The sequence below is a fragment of the Dendrobates tinctorius genome, unplaced genomic scaffold (genome assembly GCF_039654945.1).
Source record: "Dendrobates tinctorius isolate UK_male_01 unplaced genomic scaffold, ASM3965494v1 ptg000057l, whole genome shotgun sequence".
Taxonomy (NCBI): domain Eukaryota; kingdom Metazoa; phylum Chordata; class Amphibia; order Anura; family Dendrobatidae; genus Dendrobates; species Dendrobates tinctorius.
In genome coordinates, this window is record NW_027361725.1 from 23,774,065 (window position 1) to 23,793,477 (window position 19,413).

A 19,413-nucleotide genomic window follows, 5' to 3' on the forward strand; every position below is an offset into this window, starting at 1 on the left:
CGCGTTACAAATTCCGTGGAATTTCAAACTGGGTTATGCCTTTCCTCCAGTAGCTCTAATCCCAGCAGTGGTGAAGAAAATAAGAGAAGATCAGGCCAGAGTGATCTTAATAGCCCCGTTCTGGCCAAAAAGACCCTGGTTCTCACTACTGCAGATGATCTCCCTCTCAGATCCTTGGGTACTACCAGAGATTCCAGACCTGCTAGCTCAGGGTCCGGTATTCCACACGCAAGTCAAGGGGTTCCATCTGACGGCGTGGAATTTGAGAGGTCACTTTTAAAAAACAGAGGGTTCTCCCCTGGGTTGGTGGCTACACTGATGAAAAGTAGAAAGCCAGTAACAACTAACATATACGGTAGAACATGGAATAAGTTTCTGCAGTTCCTAGGGAAGCCATTAGACCAAGAACCCCCGATCAAGACCATCTTAGAATTTATACAGGCGGGGTTACAGCTAGGCCTAGCGGTAAATACATTTAAAGTACAGGTTTCAGCACTAGGCGCTCTATATAACTGCAACATAGCAGCCAACAGATGGGTGGCCAGATTCATTAAATCCTGCCAGAGATCTAAACCAATCCTATTACCAAAAATAGCTCCCTGGGATTTAAACCTTGTGTTAGAAGCTCTCAAGAAAGAGCCATTTGAACCGGTGCAACAACTACCAGTAAAATATCTCACCCTAAAGACCATTATTTTAGTGGCCCTTACATCGGCCCGTAGAGTAAGTGACTTGCAGGCCCTCTCAGTTAATCCACCTTATACCCAGGTGTACCAGGATAGGGTTGTCCAAAAAACAGACCCTGCTTATTTACCAAAAGTTGTATCAGATTTCCATCTTAGCCAGGAAATTGTCCTCCCCTCCTTCTGTGAGAATCCAAAAAACCCAGGAGAGGAGAAATTCCATAAACTAGACGTTAAAAGAGCCCTTTTAGATTATATATCAGTGACTAGCCAGTGGAGGAGGTCCCAGTCCCTATTTGTAGCCTTTCAGAGTGCCAGGAAGGGTTACGGAGTATCGAAAGGGACTATTGCCAGATGTATTAGGGAGGCCATTAGTATAGCCTACTCAGCTAGTGGCGTTCCGATTCCTGACGGCTTCAAGGCTCATTCCACCAGAGCCGTGGCGACCTCCTGGGCAGAAAAAGCAGAGTTATCAATTGAGCAAATTTGTAAGGCCGCTACCTGGGCCTCACCCTCAACCTTTTTTAAACACTATAGATTAAATCTTTCCTCCTCTGCTGACTTAACCTTTGGTAGAAGGGTGCTGAAAGCGGTGGTCCCTCCCTAAGGTGTTCGAAGTCTCCAAAAATCTCTCAGGTGGTGCTGTCATGGGTGAAGGGAAAAACACCATGGTTACTTACTGGTAGCCGGTTTTTCCGGAACCCATGACAGCACCCGTATATCCCCCCCCAGGGTGTATTTGTGTGATGTGGTGTTGGATAAACATGTAACTAACCGGGAAGTCCTCTCAATGCTCTCTTAATCAACTGAAGCGGGGGAGAGGTGCCGCCCCTTATATTTCAGTAGGTTCCTGCCCTGGCGGTGCGGATTCCTCTCTCAGGTGGTGCTGTCATGGGTTCCGGAAAAACCGGCTACCGGTAAGTAACTATGGTGGTTTTTTCCGCAAACATGATCTTTTAGTCCCCAATTTTTTTATTTTCCCAAGGGTATCAGGAGAAATTGGACCCCAAAAGTTGTTGTCCAATTTGTCTTGAGTACGCTGATACCCTATATGTGGGAGAAAACTACTGTATGGGGACACGTCGGGGCTTGGAAGGGAAGTAGTGACGTTTTGGAATGCAGACTTTGATGGAATGGTCTGCGGGTGTCATGTCGCGTTTGGAGAGCCTCTGATGTGCCTAAACTGTTGAAACTCCCCACAAGTGACCCCAATTTGAAAACTAGACCCCCCACGGAACTTATCTAGATGTGTGGTTTTGCACTATGAATCCCCAAGTGCTTCACAGTAGTTTATAACGCCCGGGCGTGAAAATAATAAAATCATATTTTTTTCTACAAAAATGATATTTTTGCCCCCAATTTTTTAATTTCCTAAGGGTAACAGGAGAAATTGGACCCCAAAAGTTGTTTTGCAATTTGTCCTGAGTAGGCTGATACCCCATATGTGGGGGTAAAACACTGTTTGGGTGCATGGCAGAGCTTGGAAGGGAAGGAGCACCATTTGACTTTTTCAACGCAGAATTGGCTGGAATTGAGATCAGACGCCATGTTGCGTTTGGATATCACCTGATGTGCCCAAACAGAGGAAACCCCCCAATTCTAACTCCAACCCTAACCCCAATAACCCTAATCTCAGGCCTAACCCTAGTGGGAAAATGGAAATAAATACATTTTTTTAATTTTATTATTTTTCCCTAACTAAGGGGGTGATAAAGGGGGATTTGATTTACTATTTATGGCGGTTTTTATGTTTGGCAGCTGTCACACGCTAAAAGACGCTTTTTATTGTAAAATTAGTTTTTGCATCACCACATATTGAGAGCTATAATTTTTCCATATTTTGACCCACCGAGTCATGTGAGGTCTTATTTTTTGCGGGACGAGTTGACGATTTTATTGCTATCCTGTTCGGGCACGTGACATTTTTTGATCGCTTTTTATTCCGATTTTTGGAACGAAGAACAAAAACCAGCATTTCAAGAATTTCTTTTGGGGGTGCGTTTACACCGTTCCGCCTGCAGTAAAATTGATAAAGCGGTTTTATTCTTCGGGTCAGTACGGTTACAGCGATACCTCATTTATGTCATTTTTTTATGTTTTGGCGCTTTTATGCAATGAAAACAAATTTATATAAAGAAATTATTTCTGCATCGCTTTATTCTGCGAGCTATAACTTTTTTATTTTTTGGCTGATGACGGTGTGTGGCGGCTCGTTTTTTGCGGGACAAGATGACGTTTTCAGCGGTACCATGAATATTTATATCCGTCTTTTTGATCGCGTGTTATTGCACTTTTTGTTCGGCGGTATGATAATAAAGCATTAATTTTTGTTTTGGTTTTTATTTTTATTTTTTAAGGGATTCACTAAAGGGGTTAACTAATGGGACAGTTTTATAGGGCGGGTCGTTACGGATGCGGCGATACTAAATATGTGTACTTTTATTGTTTCAAAAAAAATGAATTTATTAGGGAATATTTATTTTTTTTCATTTATTTAGCGATTTTTTTAGAAATTATTTTTACACTTTTTTTTAACTTTATTATACTGTCCCAGGGGGGACATCACTTTAATGTGACAGATCGCTGATCTGTCACATCACAGATCGCTGTGACACATCAGCGATCTGTCACAGGCGCTTCACAGGCTTCCTCATGCCTGCGCTCTGCAGGCAGTGAGGAAGCCGGCTCCCTGCAGGCCCCCGAAGGTCCCCGCTGCCATATTGGATCCGGGGACCTGCAGGGAAGGAGGCCCCCGAAGCAGCGCTGCACATTGCTCTGCTGTGGGGTCTCGGGGAAGCACGGAGGGAGCCCCCTCCCTGCCGATGCTTCCCTAAACCCCCGGTACACTGCGATCATGTTTGATCGCAGTGTGCCAGGGGTTAACGTGCCGGGGGCGGTCCGTGACCGCCCCTGACATATAGGGCTGGGTGTCAGCTGTGATAATCTGCTGACACCCGGCCGCGATCAGCGGCGCTCCCCACGGGGGGGGGGGGGGGCGCTTCTGATCGCTATGTCGTACTATCCCGTCCCCATTCATAGGGGCCCGGGTACAGTGGATGGGATAGTACGTCAAATGTCGGGAAGGGGTTAAAGCATCACTCTAGCAGTTTTTTTTATTATTATTATTTTTTAGTTTTTTTATTGCACCGCTGGCGTGGTGCTTTAAATGCAAATTCCCTGCTCTTGTCTGATACTCACCTGCTGCCTCCTTCATCATTTTTGCAGCATCGCTCCTATTGATCTCCGGCAAACACTGACCTGCCCGCAGCTCCAGGGTTTCATGGAGCGGTGCAGAGGTCATTTTTCAACACAAGTCTATGAGCGCGTCGTTCTAGCTCTCATAGAGTTGCATTTAGCTCTTGTGACATAACGCCTGTATTCCTATCAGTCAGAAGTTACGGGCACAAGATACTGCCGTGGGACCAGAGTGGTGTCAGTAAAAGGTGAAGCAGGTGAGTATAAGAACATTGGCAGGAATGCAGAATGGTGGGACAACCCATCTTCGCCATAATGGGTTCCATTAGTTTTTTTAGCACCATTTTTATTGGCCGCAGTTTCATATCTTTGCCGTGTATCGGTCTGAATCCTCATCTAAACTGTATAAGGCTTTAACCCCTTCCTGCTACAGCCAACTTTTTGCCTCTCCTTTCTAGATCCCCATAACTTTTGCTTTCTGCCTTCATAGCTGTTTAAAGGCAGTTTTTTTTTTTTTTACGCGATGTGTTGTACTGTAATAACGAATTACACCTTTTGATTTACCATATACTATAGTAAAATGCCATGAAATGCAGTTCTCCCATAGTTTTTTTTTTTGTTTGTTTTTTATTGAGTAGAATTTGTATGAAGCAGTCTGTAGTATAGAAGAGAGTTTGTACAAACTTAATTTTCCTTTCTTTCAGGTTTTTGATCAGTACCTGAATTTTATTACCTTAGAAGACGACATGTTTGTGCTTTGCAACCAGAATAAGGAGCTTGTTTCCTATAGAGGTAAGTACATACACCCAATATTTTGGTTGCAGCAGTCCTTCTACTATGAGCGAGCTTATCCTTGGGGGTAAGGGAATGGGTTCGTCTTTACATTCCCTTAACTAAAGAGGTAACTCTGCAGCATTGCTGTCACGCTGGAGTGCTGTGCTGATCATGTTGTCCATGTACCCGCAGAACTAATAATAAACAAGCAAGGTGGGGAAAAGTGTCAGGAAAGTCAACTATGTCTGTGGCCCTGAAATGCACACTTTTTTAGGCATTACTACCGCCAGTATTTTATGTCAGTTCTGTACAAGTGGTTTGTTTAAATATTTTCTTTTCTAATATAACGGACCAACTTCTTATATGTATATCCATGTAAAAAGCCCACTTGGGGAGTCCATCATCCCGGAGTCACAATTTAAACTAATAATATAGTTGCACCTAGTGTGGTCAAGCAGCTTGAGGACACAGTTCTACCCCCCTGAGTTTGTATACCCCCGCCTCCCTCTCTGGTGATGGAGAGTGCAGCTTACACAACGCTAGTACTGTTTCAGGAGTAAGGGTCCCGTTACATTTAGCGATGCACCAGCGATCCCGACTAGCGATACGACCTGGTCAGGATCACTAGTGCATCGCTAAATGGTCGCTAGTGAGCTGCCAAACAGGCAGATCTCACCAGCGATGCTCGGCGGTCACTCTTACCTGTCACACTGCAGCGATGATAACTTCCGCCTGCGTCCATGCGTCGGAGAAAATGGCCCTTAAGCTGGTGCCTGCCCTCACTTTCTGTCTCAAGTGTCTACATTCATTGTGTGCGCGCACATCTTGCTGCTGCTTCAGCTCCACTGTATAGAGTGCAGCAGATGGGAAAGAGCTGTGTGCACACACTCCAATCTAATAATGCAGACAGTGAGGAAGAGAGCTGTGTGTGCACACACTCCAATCTAATAATGCAGACAGTGAGGAAGAGAGCTGTGTGTGCACACACTCCAATCTAGTAATGCAGACAGTGAGGGAGAGAGCTGTGTGTGCACACACTCCAATCTAATAATGCAGACAGTGAGGAAGAGAGCTGTGTGTGCACACACTCCAATCTAATAATGCAGACAGTGAGGAAGAGAGCTGTGTGTGCACACACTCCAATCTAGTAATGCAGACAGTGAGGGAGAGAGCTGTGTGTGCACACACTCCAATCTAGTAATGCAGACAGTGAGAAAGAGAGCTGTGTGTGCACACACTCCAATCTAGTAAAGCAGACAGTGAGGGAGAGAGCTGTGTGTGCACACACTCCAATCTAGTAATGCAGACAGTGAGGAAGAGAGCTGTGTGTGCACACACTCCAATCTAGTAATGCAGACAGTGAGGAAGAGAGCTGTGTGTGCACACACTCCAATCTAGTAATGCAGACAGTGAGGAAGAGAGCTGTGTGTGCACACACTCCAATCTAGTAATGCAGACAGTGAGGGAGAGAGCTGTGTGTGCACACACTCCAATCTAGTAATGCAGACAGTGAGGGAGAGAGCTGTGTGTGCACACACTCCAATCTAGTAATGCAGACAGTGAGGAAGAGAGCTGTGTGTGCACACACTCCAATCTAGTAATGCAGACAGTGAGGAAGAGAGCTGTGTGTGCACACACTCCAATCTAGTAATGCAGACAGTGAGGGAGAGAGCTGTGTGTGCACACACTCCAATCTAGTAATGCAGACAGTGAGGGAGAGAGCTGTGTGTGCACACACTCCAATCTAGTAATGCAGACAGTGAGGGAGAGAGCTGTGTGTGCACACACTCCAATCTAGTAATGCAGACAGTGAGGGAGAGAGCTGTGTGTGCACACACTCCAATCTAGTAATGCAGACAGTGAGGAAGAGAGCTGTGTGTGCACACACTCCAATCTAGTAATGCAGACAGTGAGGGAGAGAGCTGTGTGTGCACACACTCCAATCTAGTAATGCAGACAGTGAGGGAGAGAGCTGTGTGTGCACACACTCCAATCTAGTAATGCAGACAGTGAGGGAGAGAGCTGTGTGTGCACACACTCCAATCTAGTAATGCAGACAGTGAGGAAGAGAGCTGTGTGTGCACACACTCCAATCTAGTAATGCAGACAGTGAGGGAGAGAGCTGTGTGTGCACACACTCCAATCTAGTAATGCAGACAGTGAGGGAGAGAGCTGTGTGTGCACACACTCCAATCTAGTAATGCAGACAGTGAGGAAGAGAGCTGTGTGTGCACACACTCCAATCTAGTAATGCAGACAGTGAGGAAGAGAGCTGTGTGTGCACACACTCCAATCTAGTAATGCAGACAGTGAGGGAGAGAGCTGTGTGTGCACACACTCCAATCTAGTAATGCAGACAGTGAGGGAGAGAGCTGTGTGTGCACACACTCCAATCTAGTAATGCAGACAGTGAGGAAGAGAGCTGTGTGTGCACACACTCCAATCTAGTAATGCAGACAGTGAGGGAGAGAGCTGTGTGTGCACACACTCCAATCTAGTAATGCAGACAGTGAGGGAGAGAGCTGTGTGTGCACACACTCCAATCTAGTAATGCAGACAGTGAGGAAGAGAGCTGTGTGTGCACACACTCCAATCTAGTAATGCAGACAGTGAGGAAGAGAGCTGTGTGTGCACACACTCCAATCTAGTAATTCAGACAGTGAGGAAGAGAGCTGTGTGTGCACACACTCCAATCTAGTAATGCAGACAGTGAGGGAGAGAGCTGTGTGTGCACACACTCCAATCTAGTAATGCAGACAGTGAGGAAGAGAGCTGTGTGTGCACACACTCCAATCTAGTAAAGCAGACAGTGAGGGAGAGAGCTGTGTGTGCACACACTCCAATCTAGTAATGCAGACAGTGAGGGAGAGAGCTGTGTGTGCACACACTCCAATCTAGTAATGCAGACAGTGAGGAAGAGAGCTGTCTGTGCACACACTCCAATCTAGTAAAGCAGACAGTGAGGGAGAGAGCTGTGTGTGCACACACTCCAATCTAGTAATGCAGACAGTGAGGGAGAGAGCTGTGTGTGCCCACTAGGGTGACCGGATCTCATATGGGGGGGAAAAAATGTCAGAATCTTGTTCGTCTGGACCCCACAAAACGATTCCCCTTTCCAGATATTGAGAGAGCCAAAATTTGAGCTCGATCAAACGACGTTAACCCGTGCCGCTCGTCGCTCAAAGTTTGAAAAAATCCAAATTGAGGTATTTTAAGATTTAGGTATTTTGCATAGTCTGTTAGACTATAAAGAATGTGACAACAACATTGCAGAAATAGCCCTGACCACATTTTCGAACCATTTGTGGTATTTGAATGCAGAGTTGGTGGGATTATCGTTTTTTGATCCCACCATTACAGACAATGAAAAGTTGTTAATGGCTAATAAATTGCTCAGTAGCACAGATGAACCATGAGAGCCCGCTAACCTACATGAGTTGATAATTTTACAGTTATCTAATCTATTCTAGAGCTTTTGTTAAAGTAGTTTTTGAAACGTCAGAATATAATGCTCGGCATTTGCTTACAACTTGCAGGACATATTGCTTTTGTTCTTCATCTTTTGTCAGAAGGTCGTTAAAGTCGGTTACTTCCTACCTCTTAATTTTTCTTTCCTAACTTTTGGATTTACAACCCTAGCGTGCTCTGATGGTTCATCTGTGCTACTGAGCAATTTATTAGCCATTAACAACTTTTCATTGTCTGTAATGGTGGGATCAAAAAACGATAATCCCACCAACTCTGCATTCAAATACCACAAATGGTTCGAAAATTTGGTCAGGGCTATTTCTGCAATGTTGTTGTCACATTCTTTATAGTCTAACAGACTATGCAAAATACCTAAATCTTAAAATACCTCAATTTGGATTTTTTCAAACTTTGAGCGACGAGCGGCACGGGTTAACGTCGTTTGATCGAGCTCAAATTTTGGCTCTCTCAATATCCGGAAAGGGGAATCGTTTTGTGGGGTCCAGACGGACAAAATTCCGACATCGATTTTTTGCGGTCACCCTAGTGCACACACTCCAATCTAGTAATGCAGACAGTGAGGAAGAGAGCTGTGTGTGCACACTCCAATCTAGTAATGCAGACAGTGAGGGAGAGAGCTGTGTGTGCACACACTCCAATCTAGTAAAGCAGACAGTGAGGGAGAGAGCTGTGTGTGCACACACTCCAATCTAGTAAAGCAGACAGTGAGGGAGAGAGCTGTGTGTGCACACACTCCAATCTAGTAATGCAGACAGTGAGGGAGAGAGCTGTGTGTGCACACACTCCAATCTGGTAATGCAGACAGAAGGGGGAGAGCTGTGTGCATACACTCCAATCTAGTAATGCAGACAGGAGGGGGGAGAGCTGTGTGCACATACTCCAATCTAGTAATGCAGACAGGAGGGGGGAGAGATCTGTGTGTGCACACATTCCAATCTAGTAATGCAGACTGAGGGAGAGCTGTGTGTGCACACCCCAATCTGGTAATACAGACAGTGGGGAAGAGAGCTGTGTGGGCACATACTCCAATCTAGAAATGTAGACAGTGAGGGAGAGATCTGTGTGCACACTCCAATTTAGCAATACAGAGAGTGGGGGGAGAGAGCTGTGTGAGCACATACTGCAATGTAGTAATGCAGACAGTGGGGGAGAGCTGTGTGTGCACATACTGCAATGTAGTAATGCAGACAGTGGGGGAGAGCTGTGTGTGCACATACTGCAATGTAGTAATGCAGACAGTGGGGGAGAGCTGTGTGTGCACATACTGCAATGTAGTAATGCAGACAGTGGGGGAGAGCTGTGTGTGCACACACTCCAATCTAGTAATGCAGACAGGAGGGGGGAGAGCTGTGTGCACATACTCCAATCTAGTAATGCAGACAGGAGGGGGGAGAGAGCTGTGTGTGCACACATTCCAATCTAGTAATGCTGACCGGAGGAGGGAGAGCTGTGTGTGCACACTCCAATCTAGTAATACAGACAGAAGGGGGGATAGATCTGTGTGTGTACACATTCCAATCTAGTAATGCAGACTGTGAGGGAGAGCTGTGTGTGCACACCCCAATCTAGTAATACAGACAGTGGGGAAGAGAGCTGTGTGTGCACATACTGCAATGTAGTAATGCAGACAGTGGGGGAGAGCTGTGTGTGCACATACTGCAATGTAGTAATGCAGACAGTGGGGGAGAGCTGTGTGTGCACAGTGGGGGAGAGAGCTGTGTGTGCACGTACTGTAATGTAGTATTGCAGACAGTGGGGGAGAGCTGTGTGTGCACATACTGCAATGTAGTAATGCAGACAGTGGGGGGAGAGCTGTGTGTGCACATACTGCAATGTAGTAATGCAGACAGTGGTGGAGAGAGCTGTGTGTGCACATACTGCAGTGTAGTAATGCAGACAGTGGGGGAGAGCTGTGTGCACATACTGCAATGTAGTAATGCAGACAGTGGGGGAGAGCTGTGTGTGCACATACTGCAATGTAGTAATGCAGACAGTGGGGGGAGAGCTGTGTGTGCACATACTGCAATGTAGTAATGCAGACAGTGGTGGAGAGAGCTGTGTGTGCACATACTGCAATGTAGTAATGCAAACAGTGGGGGAGAAAGCTGTGTGCGCACATACTGCAGTGTAGTAATGCAGACAGTGAGGGAGAGAGCTGTGTGTGCACATACTGCAATGTAGTAATGCAGACAGTGGGGGAGAGCTGTGTGTGCACATACTGCAATGTAGTAATGCAGACTGGGGGGGGAGAGCTGTGTGTGCACATACTGCAATGTAGTAATGCAGACAGTGGTGGAGAGAGCTGTGTGTGCACATACTGCAATGTAGTAATGCAGACAGTGGGGGAGAAAGCTGTGTGCGCACATACTGCAGTGTAGTAATGCAGACATTGGGGGAGAGAGCTGTGTGTGCACATACTGCAATGTAGTAATGCAGACAGTGAGGGAGAGAGCTGTGTGTGCACATACTGCAATGTAGTAATGCAGACCGTGGGGGAGAAAGCTGTGTGCGCACATACTGCAATGTAGTAATGCAGACAGTGGGGGAGAGAGCTGTGTGTGCACATACTGCAATGTAGTAATGCAGACAGTGGGGGAGAGCTGTGTGTGCACATACTGCAATGTAGTAATGCAGACAGTGGGGGAGAGCTGTGTATGCACATACTGTAATGTAGTATTGCAGACAGTGGGGGAGAGCTGTGTGTGCACATACTGCAATGTAGTAATGCAGACAGTGGGGGGAGAGCTGTGTGTGCACATACTGCAATGTAGTAATGCAGACAGTGGTGGAGAGAGCTGTGTGTGCACATACTGCAATGTAGTAATGCAGACAGTGGGGGAGAAAGCTGTGTGCGCACATACTGCAGTGTAGTAATGCAGACAGTGAGGGAGAGAGCTGTGTGTGCACATACTGCAATGTAGTAATGCAGACAGTGGGGGAGAGCTGTGTGTTCACATACTGCAATGTAGTAATGCAGACAGTGGGGGGAGAGCTGTGTGTGCACATACTGCAATGCAGTAATGCAGACAGTGGTGGAGAGAGCTGTGTGTGCACATACTGCAATGTAGTAATGCAGACAGTGGGGGAGAAAGCTGTGTGCGCACATACTGCAGTGTAGTAATGCAGACAGTGGGGGAGAGAGCTGTGTGTGCACATACTGCAATGTAGTAATGCAGACAGTGAGGGAGAGAGCTGTGTGTGCACATACTGCAATGTAGTAATGCAGACCGTGGGGGAGAAAGCTGTGTGCGCACATACTGCAATGTAGTAATGCAGACAGTGGGGGAGAGAGCTGTGCACATACTGCAATGTAGTAATGCAGACATTGTGGGAGAGAGCTGTGTGTGCACACTCCAATCTAGCAATACAGAGAGAGGGGAGAGAGCTGTGTGTGCACACACTTCAGTCTAAAAATGCAGACGTGGGGGGGAGGGCTGTTTGCACACATTCCAATTTAGTAATGCAGGCAGTGATTGGAATGTGCATATGTCCTTGTAGCCATACACTAAAGCTAGAAATTACTTGATCGCTTTTCACAAGCCCTAAACACACAGATCTTGACTATATGACTGTGTATAAACGTGTTGAGTGATTGTATTCACATTTCTTACAATCCTACAGCTCTATGTACCGTATTTCTGAATTTCCCCCTTGTTCTTGCATGTGTTGTGCAAAGTAAAATAATATACATTTCACTGTTTCTATTCAGCCTTGAACAGACCAGACATCACAGACACGGAGATGGAAACGATCATGGATACTATTGTGGACAGTCTCTTCTGCTTCTTCGTCACACTAGGTAATTATGGTCACATGCTGGAGTGACTACTTTTTTGTAACCCTTCTACCTGCATTAGGCCATTTTAAGAAGGAAAGCTATAATTCTGTAGTAGGTTTCTGATTAAGTTTCTATTGGGCCATAAGTGGCCTGACTACTTCAGCTAAACCCAGCCTGCTTTTTACAACAATGCCAACTCTGAAGTGCAAAAAGGCACACTATTTTCGATGTGTGCAAAAGTTTGTGACTTTTTAAAGCGAGAAAACGAGTATAAAAGAAATTATGATGGTCCTGTGCCATTTTACCAATTTTGGCCGCAGTTCTGCGTTTGAGGGTTTTTTTTTTTTTTGCACTGGTAGGTTTTGCACCAGTTTTGTGACAATGGCTCAATTAAAAGTTGCAAGTAATGAACCAAAGAAAAACAGGTGAAACTAAGGAAAGTTAACGTAAGAGGTGTCAATTAAATAATGAACACGGCACAAATAAAAAGTCACTGTTAGAACAATTTTTATTCCAAAATTAGGTCTTAAACACACTGAAGAATTGCCTTTCTATGCTTTAAATTCACGTACACTTGACATGGCACCACCTTTGTATATAGATGATTTACGACTGGGCATTTCCTATGTTACCTTTCATCGTATCCTATCCTAAATAGGTTCTGTATTCCAAGTAGTGGACAATCCCTTTAATGGCTTCTGCTATATACCAGAAATTTATTGTGGATGGTCCAGCTGCAAGAATGCTTTAATAAGTCTGCAGTGATTTGGAATTTGTTAGAACTAATTAGGTGTGAATTTTTTTCTTTTATAGGGGCAGTACCCATCATCAGATGTCCAAGGGGTAATGCAGCAGAGATGGTCGCAGTGGTGAGAATTACATCATCTATTCGATACATTGAAGTTGTCAGGATATTTGTCCCAATATCTGCCCACAGTCCATACATTGTGGGTGGAACTTGTGTTATACAGTCGGCGCCTGCCTCTGACAGCAGCTATCTGCTAAGTGGGGTTGGTCTGTTTAATCACTCATCACATCATTGGAAGGCAACAAATATCATTAAAAGAAAAAAATAAAAGCATCAGAATTTTCCTTTTCTGATTAGTCTACCTCTCCCAAAAGAATGGAATGAAACACAATCAAAAATTTGTACGTACCCCAAAATAGTACCATTATGAACTACAGCTTCCTCCTGGAGAAACTAGGCCCTCACTCAGCTCCAGCTCTGAAAAAAGATCTCGATTTCATAAAAGGCTATAAAACAAAATGAATGTAAGATTTTTAAAAGCAATGAGCTATAAAAAAGAAAAACTCCTACTGAGCTGCAAAGTTATCAGGTTATTTTTACAACACTTGAACTCGGTAAAAATGAAAACCAGAAAACAATGTTGGATTTTTTTTTGTCTTTTTTTTTTTTTTTTTTTTTTCACCCCTCATAAAAAATTTGAAATTACAAAATTACATGTTATGGTCACTACATTTATCTGGTAAAGTGACTGATGGTATTTCAAAATATAATACGTCCTCAAGCTTTCATATAGTTGTGGTGGTGGAAAAAAAAGGTACGGTTTTTGCAAGAAGGGAAGGAAAGACAAAATTGCAAAGGTAAAAAGTGTCCTTGGCAGGAAGAGACGTTATCCAAAACATGACCTATTGTTCAAATCAGGTGCAAGTGCTACATGTATTTTTTTTTTTTTTTTTTTAAATGTTGGTTTATTAATTTATTTTAAATCACAATCTTTTTATAACAAAATAAAATGAGTAATTTTGTAATTTTCACATTGGCCCCTGGGATTTTATAGACTAACTTCCTATTGTTTCAAGAAATCTACATGTACATTAGCCACAATGTATAGACTCCCACCCTATGTTTTGTATTAAAGGGTCTAATGAGCGTGTGCAAAGATCACTCTGAAGGGAAGGGAAGGGGAGCGGGTCAGCTGTGATGCCACCTATTGTGATTGGTGTATGCGTTGTATAGAGGTGTTATCTGCCAGTGTAATCCTGTGTCTGCTGATAAGGAACTTGATGAAAACTCATCATGAAAGGGTAAAAAGTATGAGTCTAAAAAAAGGATTACTAATCACTGGGAAAGTACAAGATTACTATTTTTTACAGGAATCGTTATCCATGTAATGTATGAAAGCCTGAGGTGTGCCAGAACAGGACTTGTCTATCCGTTCATGTTAATGCCATAACTTTGTCTTTTTAGAAACTGGATAAAAAGTTGCGTGAAAATCTTCGAGATGCCAGAAATAGTTTGTTTACTGGAGATAACCTTGGGACAGGACAATTCAGGTAACAATCTTAATAGACTTTCATATATTTTACAACTTTTCTTCATTATTCTGATTTGCACATGGAAACACCAGAAGCAATGAATTGAAACTGAAAGGGAGAAGGTGAGGGTGATAAATAGTGGAACAGGCTGCCACGAGAGGTGGTGAGTTGTCTTTCAATGGAAGTCTTCAAATAGAGGCTGGATAGACATCTGTCTGAGATGGTTTAGTGAATCCTGCAGTTAGCAGGGGTTTGGACACGATGACCTTTGAGGACCCTTCTAACGCTAAAATTCTATTATTCTATGATTATTAGGTTCTCATGATAAATTCAAAATTCCCTCACTCTTCAGAGGAGGCTAAGGGTGCAGTCAGTGCTCCCAATATTTTTTTGAGATGTTAATGAGATTAAATGCTGCTAATGCACGTATTTGGCTAGTTATACCTAAATGTTGCCTAACCTTTCCAAAGTAAAAACCCATATAAACATTAGCTAAACGCCAGCCAAACCCACAAGAATTGGCCCACCATCTACTGTGTATTAGGGCTTTCCAATTGTTCCCAACAGTTAATGACGGCCAAGTCAGTGCTCTCTTCATATGGACAGGAGCTTCTTGAATATCTCAGGTCCAGCTTAGGATAAGCCGGTCAGGTGAGATATCACCATTATCTGTAAGCGGCACAGATGACGTCACACAGGATCGGAAAGTAAATGCACTGAGGAACCCAAACTTAAAAAAATTCCGACAGCTCCTGTCCATGGCCAGAAAACGCTAGCCATGACTGTGGACCAGGGTTGTGCCAAGCGATCCATTCATCTGTGTATCTATATTTTTGCAGCAGCTATGTATCAGGATAGTAATGTGCATTGTAAACTTGCATTTCTAGAATACTTTGTATATTGCAGATTAATTATCTCTTCATTGAGAGATCACAAGAAGTATTTGTGAGCCTATCGGCTTCCTTCAGCTCGCATTGGTTAATGCTCGTTTTGTTTTTTTTCCCTCCTTCAGCTTTCAGAGGCCTTTGTTAGTTCTTGTGGATAGAAATATAGACCTTTCCACTCCTCTTCACCACACGTGGACATACCAGGCCTTGGTGCACGATGTTCTGGTGAGCTTTCGTTTCCTAAATGAATCTTTCATGTATGACTTTATGTATCCCACACGACGCTGCTTTCTGCAAGCATGTAACATCTTTAAAAATGGCCATATGACGTTTTTTAAAGGCACCACTCCTTTTTTTTTTTTTTATTGCAGCACTGGAGTGGTGCTTTTAACCTAATTCCCTGCTCCTGGTCTTGTACTTACCAGCTGCCAGCTTCATCTGTTCCCTGTGCTGCTCCTGTCGGTCTCCAGCAGTTTGTGACGTTTCGCATTGCTCCAGTGTTTGCTTAGCGAGCCGGAGGCCACTTCGCAATGTAAATCTATGAGAAGGAGAACTTCTCTCTCTTAGGGCTCATACTCACTTGCAAGAAATACGGACAAGTGCGATCCGATAAAAAATCGGATTGCACTCGGCCCAATGTTATTCAATGGGTGACATCTCATCTATGATTTTTTTTCTCAGCTGAAATCGGACTGAGAAAAAAATCGCAGCATGCTGCGGATCTGGGACGAGACTCTCCAATGCAAGTCAATGGGTGCGAAAAATAAATTGCACAGCACTCGCACCATGCGAGTGCTGTCTGATTTTTACGCACCGGCATCCTTAGAAAAGTCGGCAATTCATATGAGGCTACTGTAAAATCACACTGACTGGCTAGAATAGAACAAATAGAAAAGATATTTATATTTCGTGCAGAAATACATAGAAGAATAGCCGGTAATTCATTTGTCGACTTCTGTAAAATCAATGCAGGAGCCGACAGGATAGAAGACATAGTTTGTAAACACATGCAGAATAGTTAGATATATACAGCTCTGGCAAAAATGAAGAGACCACCACATCAAAACCCTGTCATGGGCAGCCCATTCTCCAGATCTGAACCCCATTGAAAACCTCTGGAATGTAATCAGGAGGATGTTGGATAGTCACAAGCCAATAAACAAAGAAGAACTGCATACATTTTTGCGCCAGAAGCAGTGTGAAAGACTGGTGGCAAGCATGCCAAGACGCATGAAAGCTGTTTTTAAAATTCATGGCTATTCCACAAAATATTGATTTCTGAACTCTTCCTGAGTTAAAACATTAGTATTGTTGTTTCTAAATGATTATGAACTTGTTTTCTTTGCATTATTTGAGGTCTGAAAGCACTGTTTGTTTTTTTTGTTTTGAATTTTGACCATTTCTCCTTTTCAGAAAAAAAATACAAAATTGATTACTTGGAAATTCGGAGACATGTTGTCAGAAGTTTATAGACTAAAACAACAATTTACATTTTACTCAAATATACCTATAAAGAGAAAAATCAGACAAACTGAAAATTTGGAAGTGGTCTCTTAATCTTTGCTGTAGATGTCAGTGACCAATATAATTAGTATAGTGTATGTGCAAATTATGGGACATGTGTGTATTTAATAAAAGAATCTTTTCGGGGAAAAAATGGCGTGGTGGTCTCCCTCGCAATTTTCTTCGCCAGAGTGGAAAGCCAGTGACTGAGGGCAGATATTCATTGCCTAGGAAGGGACCATGGCCATTTGCCCCCCCCCCCCCCCGGCTACAAACATCTGCCCCCAGCCGCCCCAGAAATGGTGCATCTCCAAGATGCACCAGTTCCAGCACTTAGCTTTTCTCTTCCCACTGCCCTGTAGTGGTGGCATATGGGATAATTTTTTGGGGTTGATGCCACCTTTCTAATGTAAGGTGACATAAAGCCCGGCTTAGTAATGGAGAGGTTTTCTGCTAATCCAAGTGACGCCCTCGTTCTCCTGTAAGAAATAAAAAAAACAAACAAACAATATACCATACCTGTCCGACGTTCAGTTCCACGCCGTTATCCATATCTGGGCCATATACAATTTAAAACCAGGAGCGGTGCTAAATGCGACTGTCCCAGCTGTAAACTAGTGCTGAATGAATGAAATGATGCCAGCGCTTGCTTCAGAGACAGGCGCTGACGTCACTGAGTCTGCCCTCCCTGCCGGCCTGACCCGCACTGAACTCAGGAGTGTGGGAGAATGAACTGGCATTTTCCCACGCTCAAGAGTTCAGCATGGGTCAGGCTGTGAGGGGAGTGCAGCATCAGTGACTAGCGATATGAGCCCTTAGACTTACACTGAGAGCTTGTGACCCTTCTGACTTCTTGTCAATAAGAAGTTGCCATCACAAGATTGCAGTGCGGAACCGACCGGAGCGGTTTCGGGAAGATCTGCAGATGGCAGCTGGTAAGTATAATTCTAGGTGCGTGGACCTTACGTAAGTAGCACCACTCCAATGCTGAAATAAAAAAAAACCCACTGGAGTGGTGCTTTAAAGGGATTTTCCACTTTTAGAAAAGTGGACATCCAGCAAAAACGATAATGTAAAATAACAAACCCTGCTGCAGCCAATCAGTGAATTCAGCGGCTCTGACAATTTTTTTTTCTCCTTTTTTTTTCTCTTTTTTTTATTAGTCCCTTATGGGACTTAAACCTGTGAATGTCCAATCTGTTGTGGCATATCATGAAGTACAACTGTATTACCGTATAGAAGTGGTAACATCTCTGTCTCCTGTGAAGTCGAGCCAGTACCGCTGTGGCAACCCATTAGCACCACATAATCGCACATGGGGAGCGAAGATGGGTGTCTGGAAAGGTGTCAGAACCGCACCCCTGAAATGCGTCTTTCATTGACAGCAGCATGGAAGGAGTTAAGAACAATGATCAGTGCTCAGTATAATACAGCCAATATCAAAACACCCCACACATCTGCACCCAGCGTGCAATGTATAAGTACATCATTGTAAGGAACGGTCTATTACTAATCCAGTATTATTACAAACATAGTCCTTGAGACTGCGTTCACACGTTGTGGCTGTGGTGCTTTTTTTTTTTTTTTTTTTTTTTTTACTAAAATGGTAGTAAAAGCGCTCAATTTTCCCTTGATTTTAAAAAATTGCTGAAATAATTATGCAATTTTTACTGCAACAGCAGCAAAAAACCAGGGCTGTGGAGTCCGTAAGCCAAACCTGCGACTCCGTCTCCTCAATTTCCCTTACACCGACTCCGACTCCACGACTCCGACTCCCACATATATTGCTTATATTTAATTGAAAAATGTATTGTAGTACAATGTGAACATCAGACATTTAATCATTTTTATTATCCAATAATCAAGATATTTAGATAGAACGTAATATATTTATTGGAATACAACTTTAGAACCCAAAAAACTGTAATAAATTGTAAATATATAATACATTATGTAATACCGATTACATATATACAGTACAGACCAAAAGTTTGGACACACATTCTCATTCAAAGAGTTTTCTTTATTTTCATGACTATGAAAATTGTAGATTCATTCTGAAGGCATCAAAACTATGAATTAACACATGTGGAATTATATAATTAACAAAAAAGTGTGAAACAACTGAAAATATGTCTTATATTCTAGGTTCTTCAAAGTAGCCACCTTTTGCTTCGATTACTGCTTTGCACACTCTTGGCATTCTCTTGATGAGCTTCAAGAGGTAGTCACCAGAAATGGTCTTCCAACAGTCTTAAAGGAGTTCCCAGAGATGCTTAGCACTTGTTGGCCCTTTTGCCTTCACTCTGCGGTCCAGCTCACCCCAAACCATCTCAATTGGGTTCAGGTCTGGTGACTGAAGGCCAGGTCATCTGGCGTAGCACCCCATCACTCTCCGTCTTGGTCAAATAGCCCTTACACAGCCTGGAGGTGTATTTGGGGTCATTGTCCTGTTGAAAAATAAATGATGGTCCAACTAAACGCAAACCGGATGGAATAGCATGCCACTGCAAGATGCTGTGGTAGCCATGCTGGTTCAGTATGCCTTCAATTTTGAATAAATCCCCAACAGTGTCACCAGCAAAGCACCCCCACACCATCACACCTCCTCCTCCATGCTTCACCGTGGGAACCAGACATGTAGAGTCCATCCGTTCACCTTTTCTGCGTCGCACAAAGACACGGTGGTTGGAACCAAAGATCTCAAATTTGGACTCATCAGACCAAAGCACAGATTTCCACTGGTCTAATATCCATTCCTTGTGTTCTTTAACCCAAACAAGTCTCTTCTGCTTGTTTCCTGTCCTTAGCAGTTGTTTCCTAG

General features: G+C 43.7%; 1 protein-coding gene across 3 annotated transcripts in view; it reads left to right on the top strand.

The window, feature by feature from the left end:
- Nucleotides 1–19,413, top strand: part of SCFD1 (sec1 family domain containing 1) — a 178,753-nt gene that overhangs the window by 20,499 nt on the left and 138,841 nt on the right. For all 3 annotated transcript variants that reach the window (XM_073577826.1, XM_073577827.1, XM_073577828.1), the window contains 5 exons: nt 4,583–4,670; nt 11,851–11,940; nt 12,733–12,788; nt 14,132–14,217; nt 15,212–15,311. In XM_073577826.1, coding sequence (XP_073433927.1) covers nt 4,583–4,670; nt 11,851–11,940; nt 12,733–12,788; nt 14,132–14,217; nt 15,212–15,311 — 420 coding nt within the window. The remainder of the gene's footprint in view (nt 1–4,582; nt 4,671–11,850; nt 11,941–12,732; nt 12,789–14,131; nt 14,218–15,211; nt 15,312–19,413) is intronic.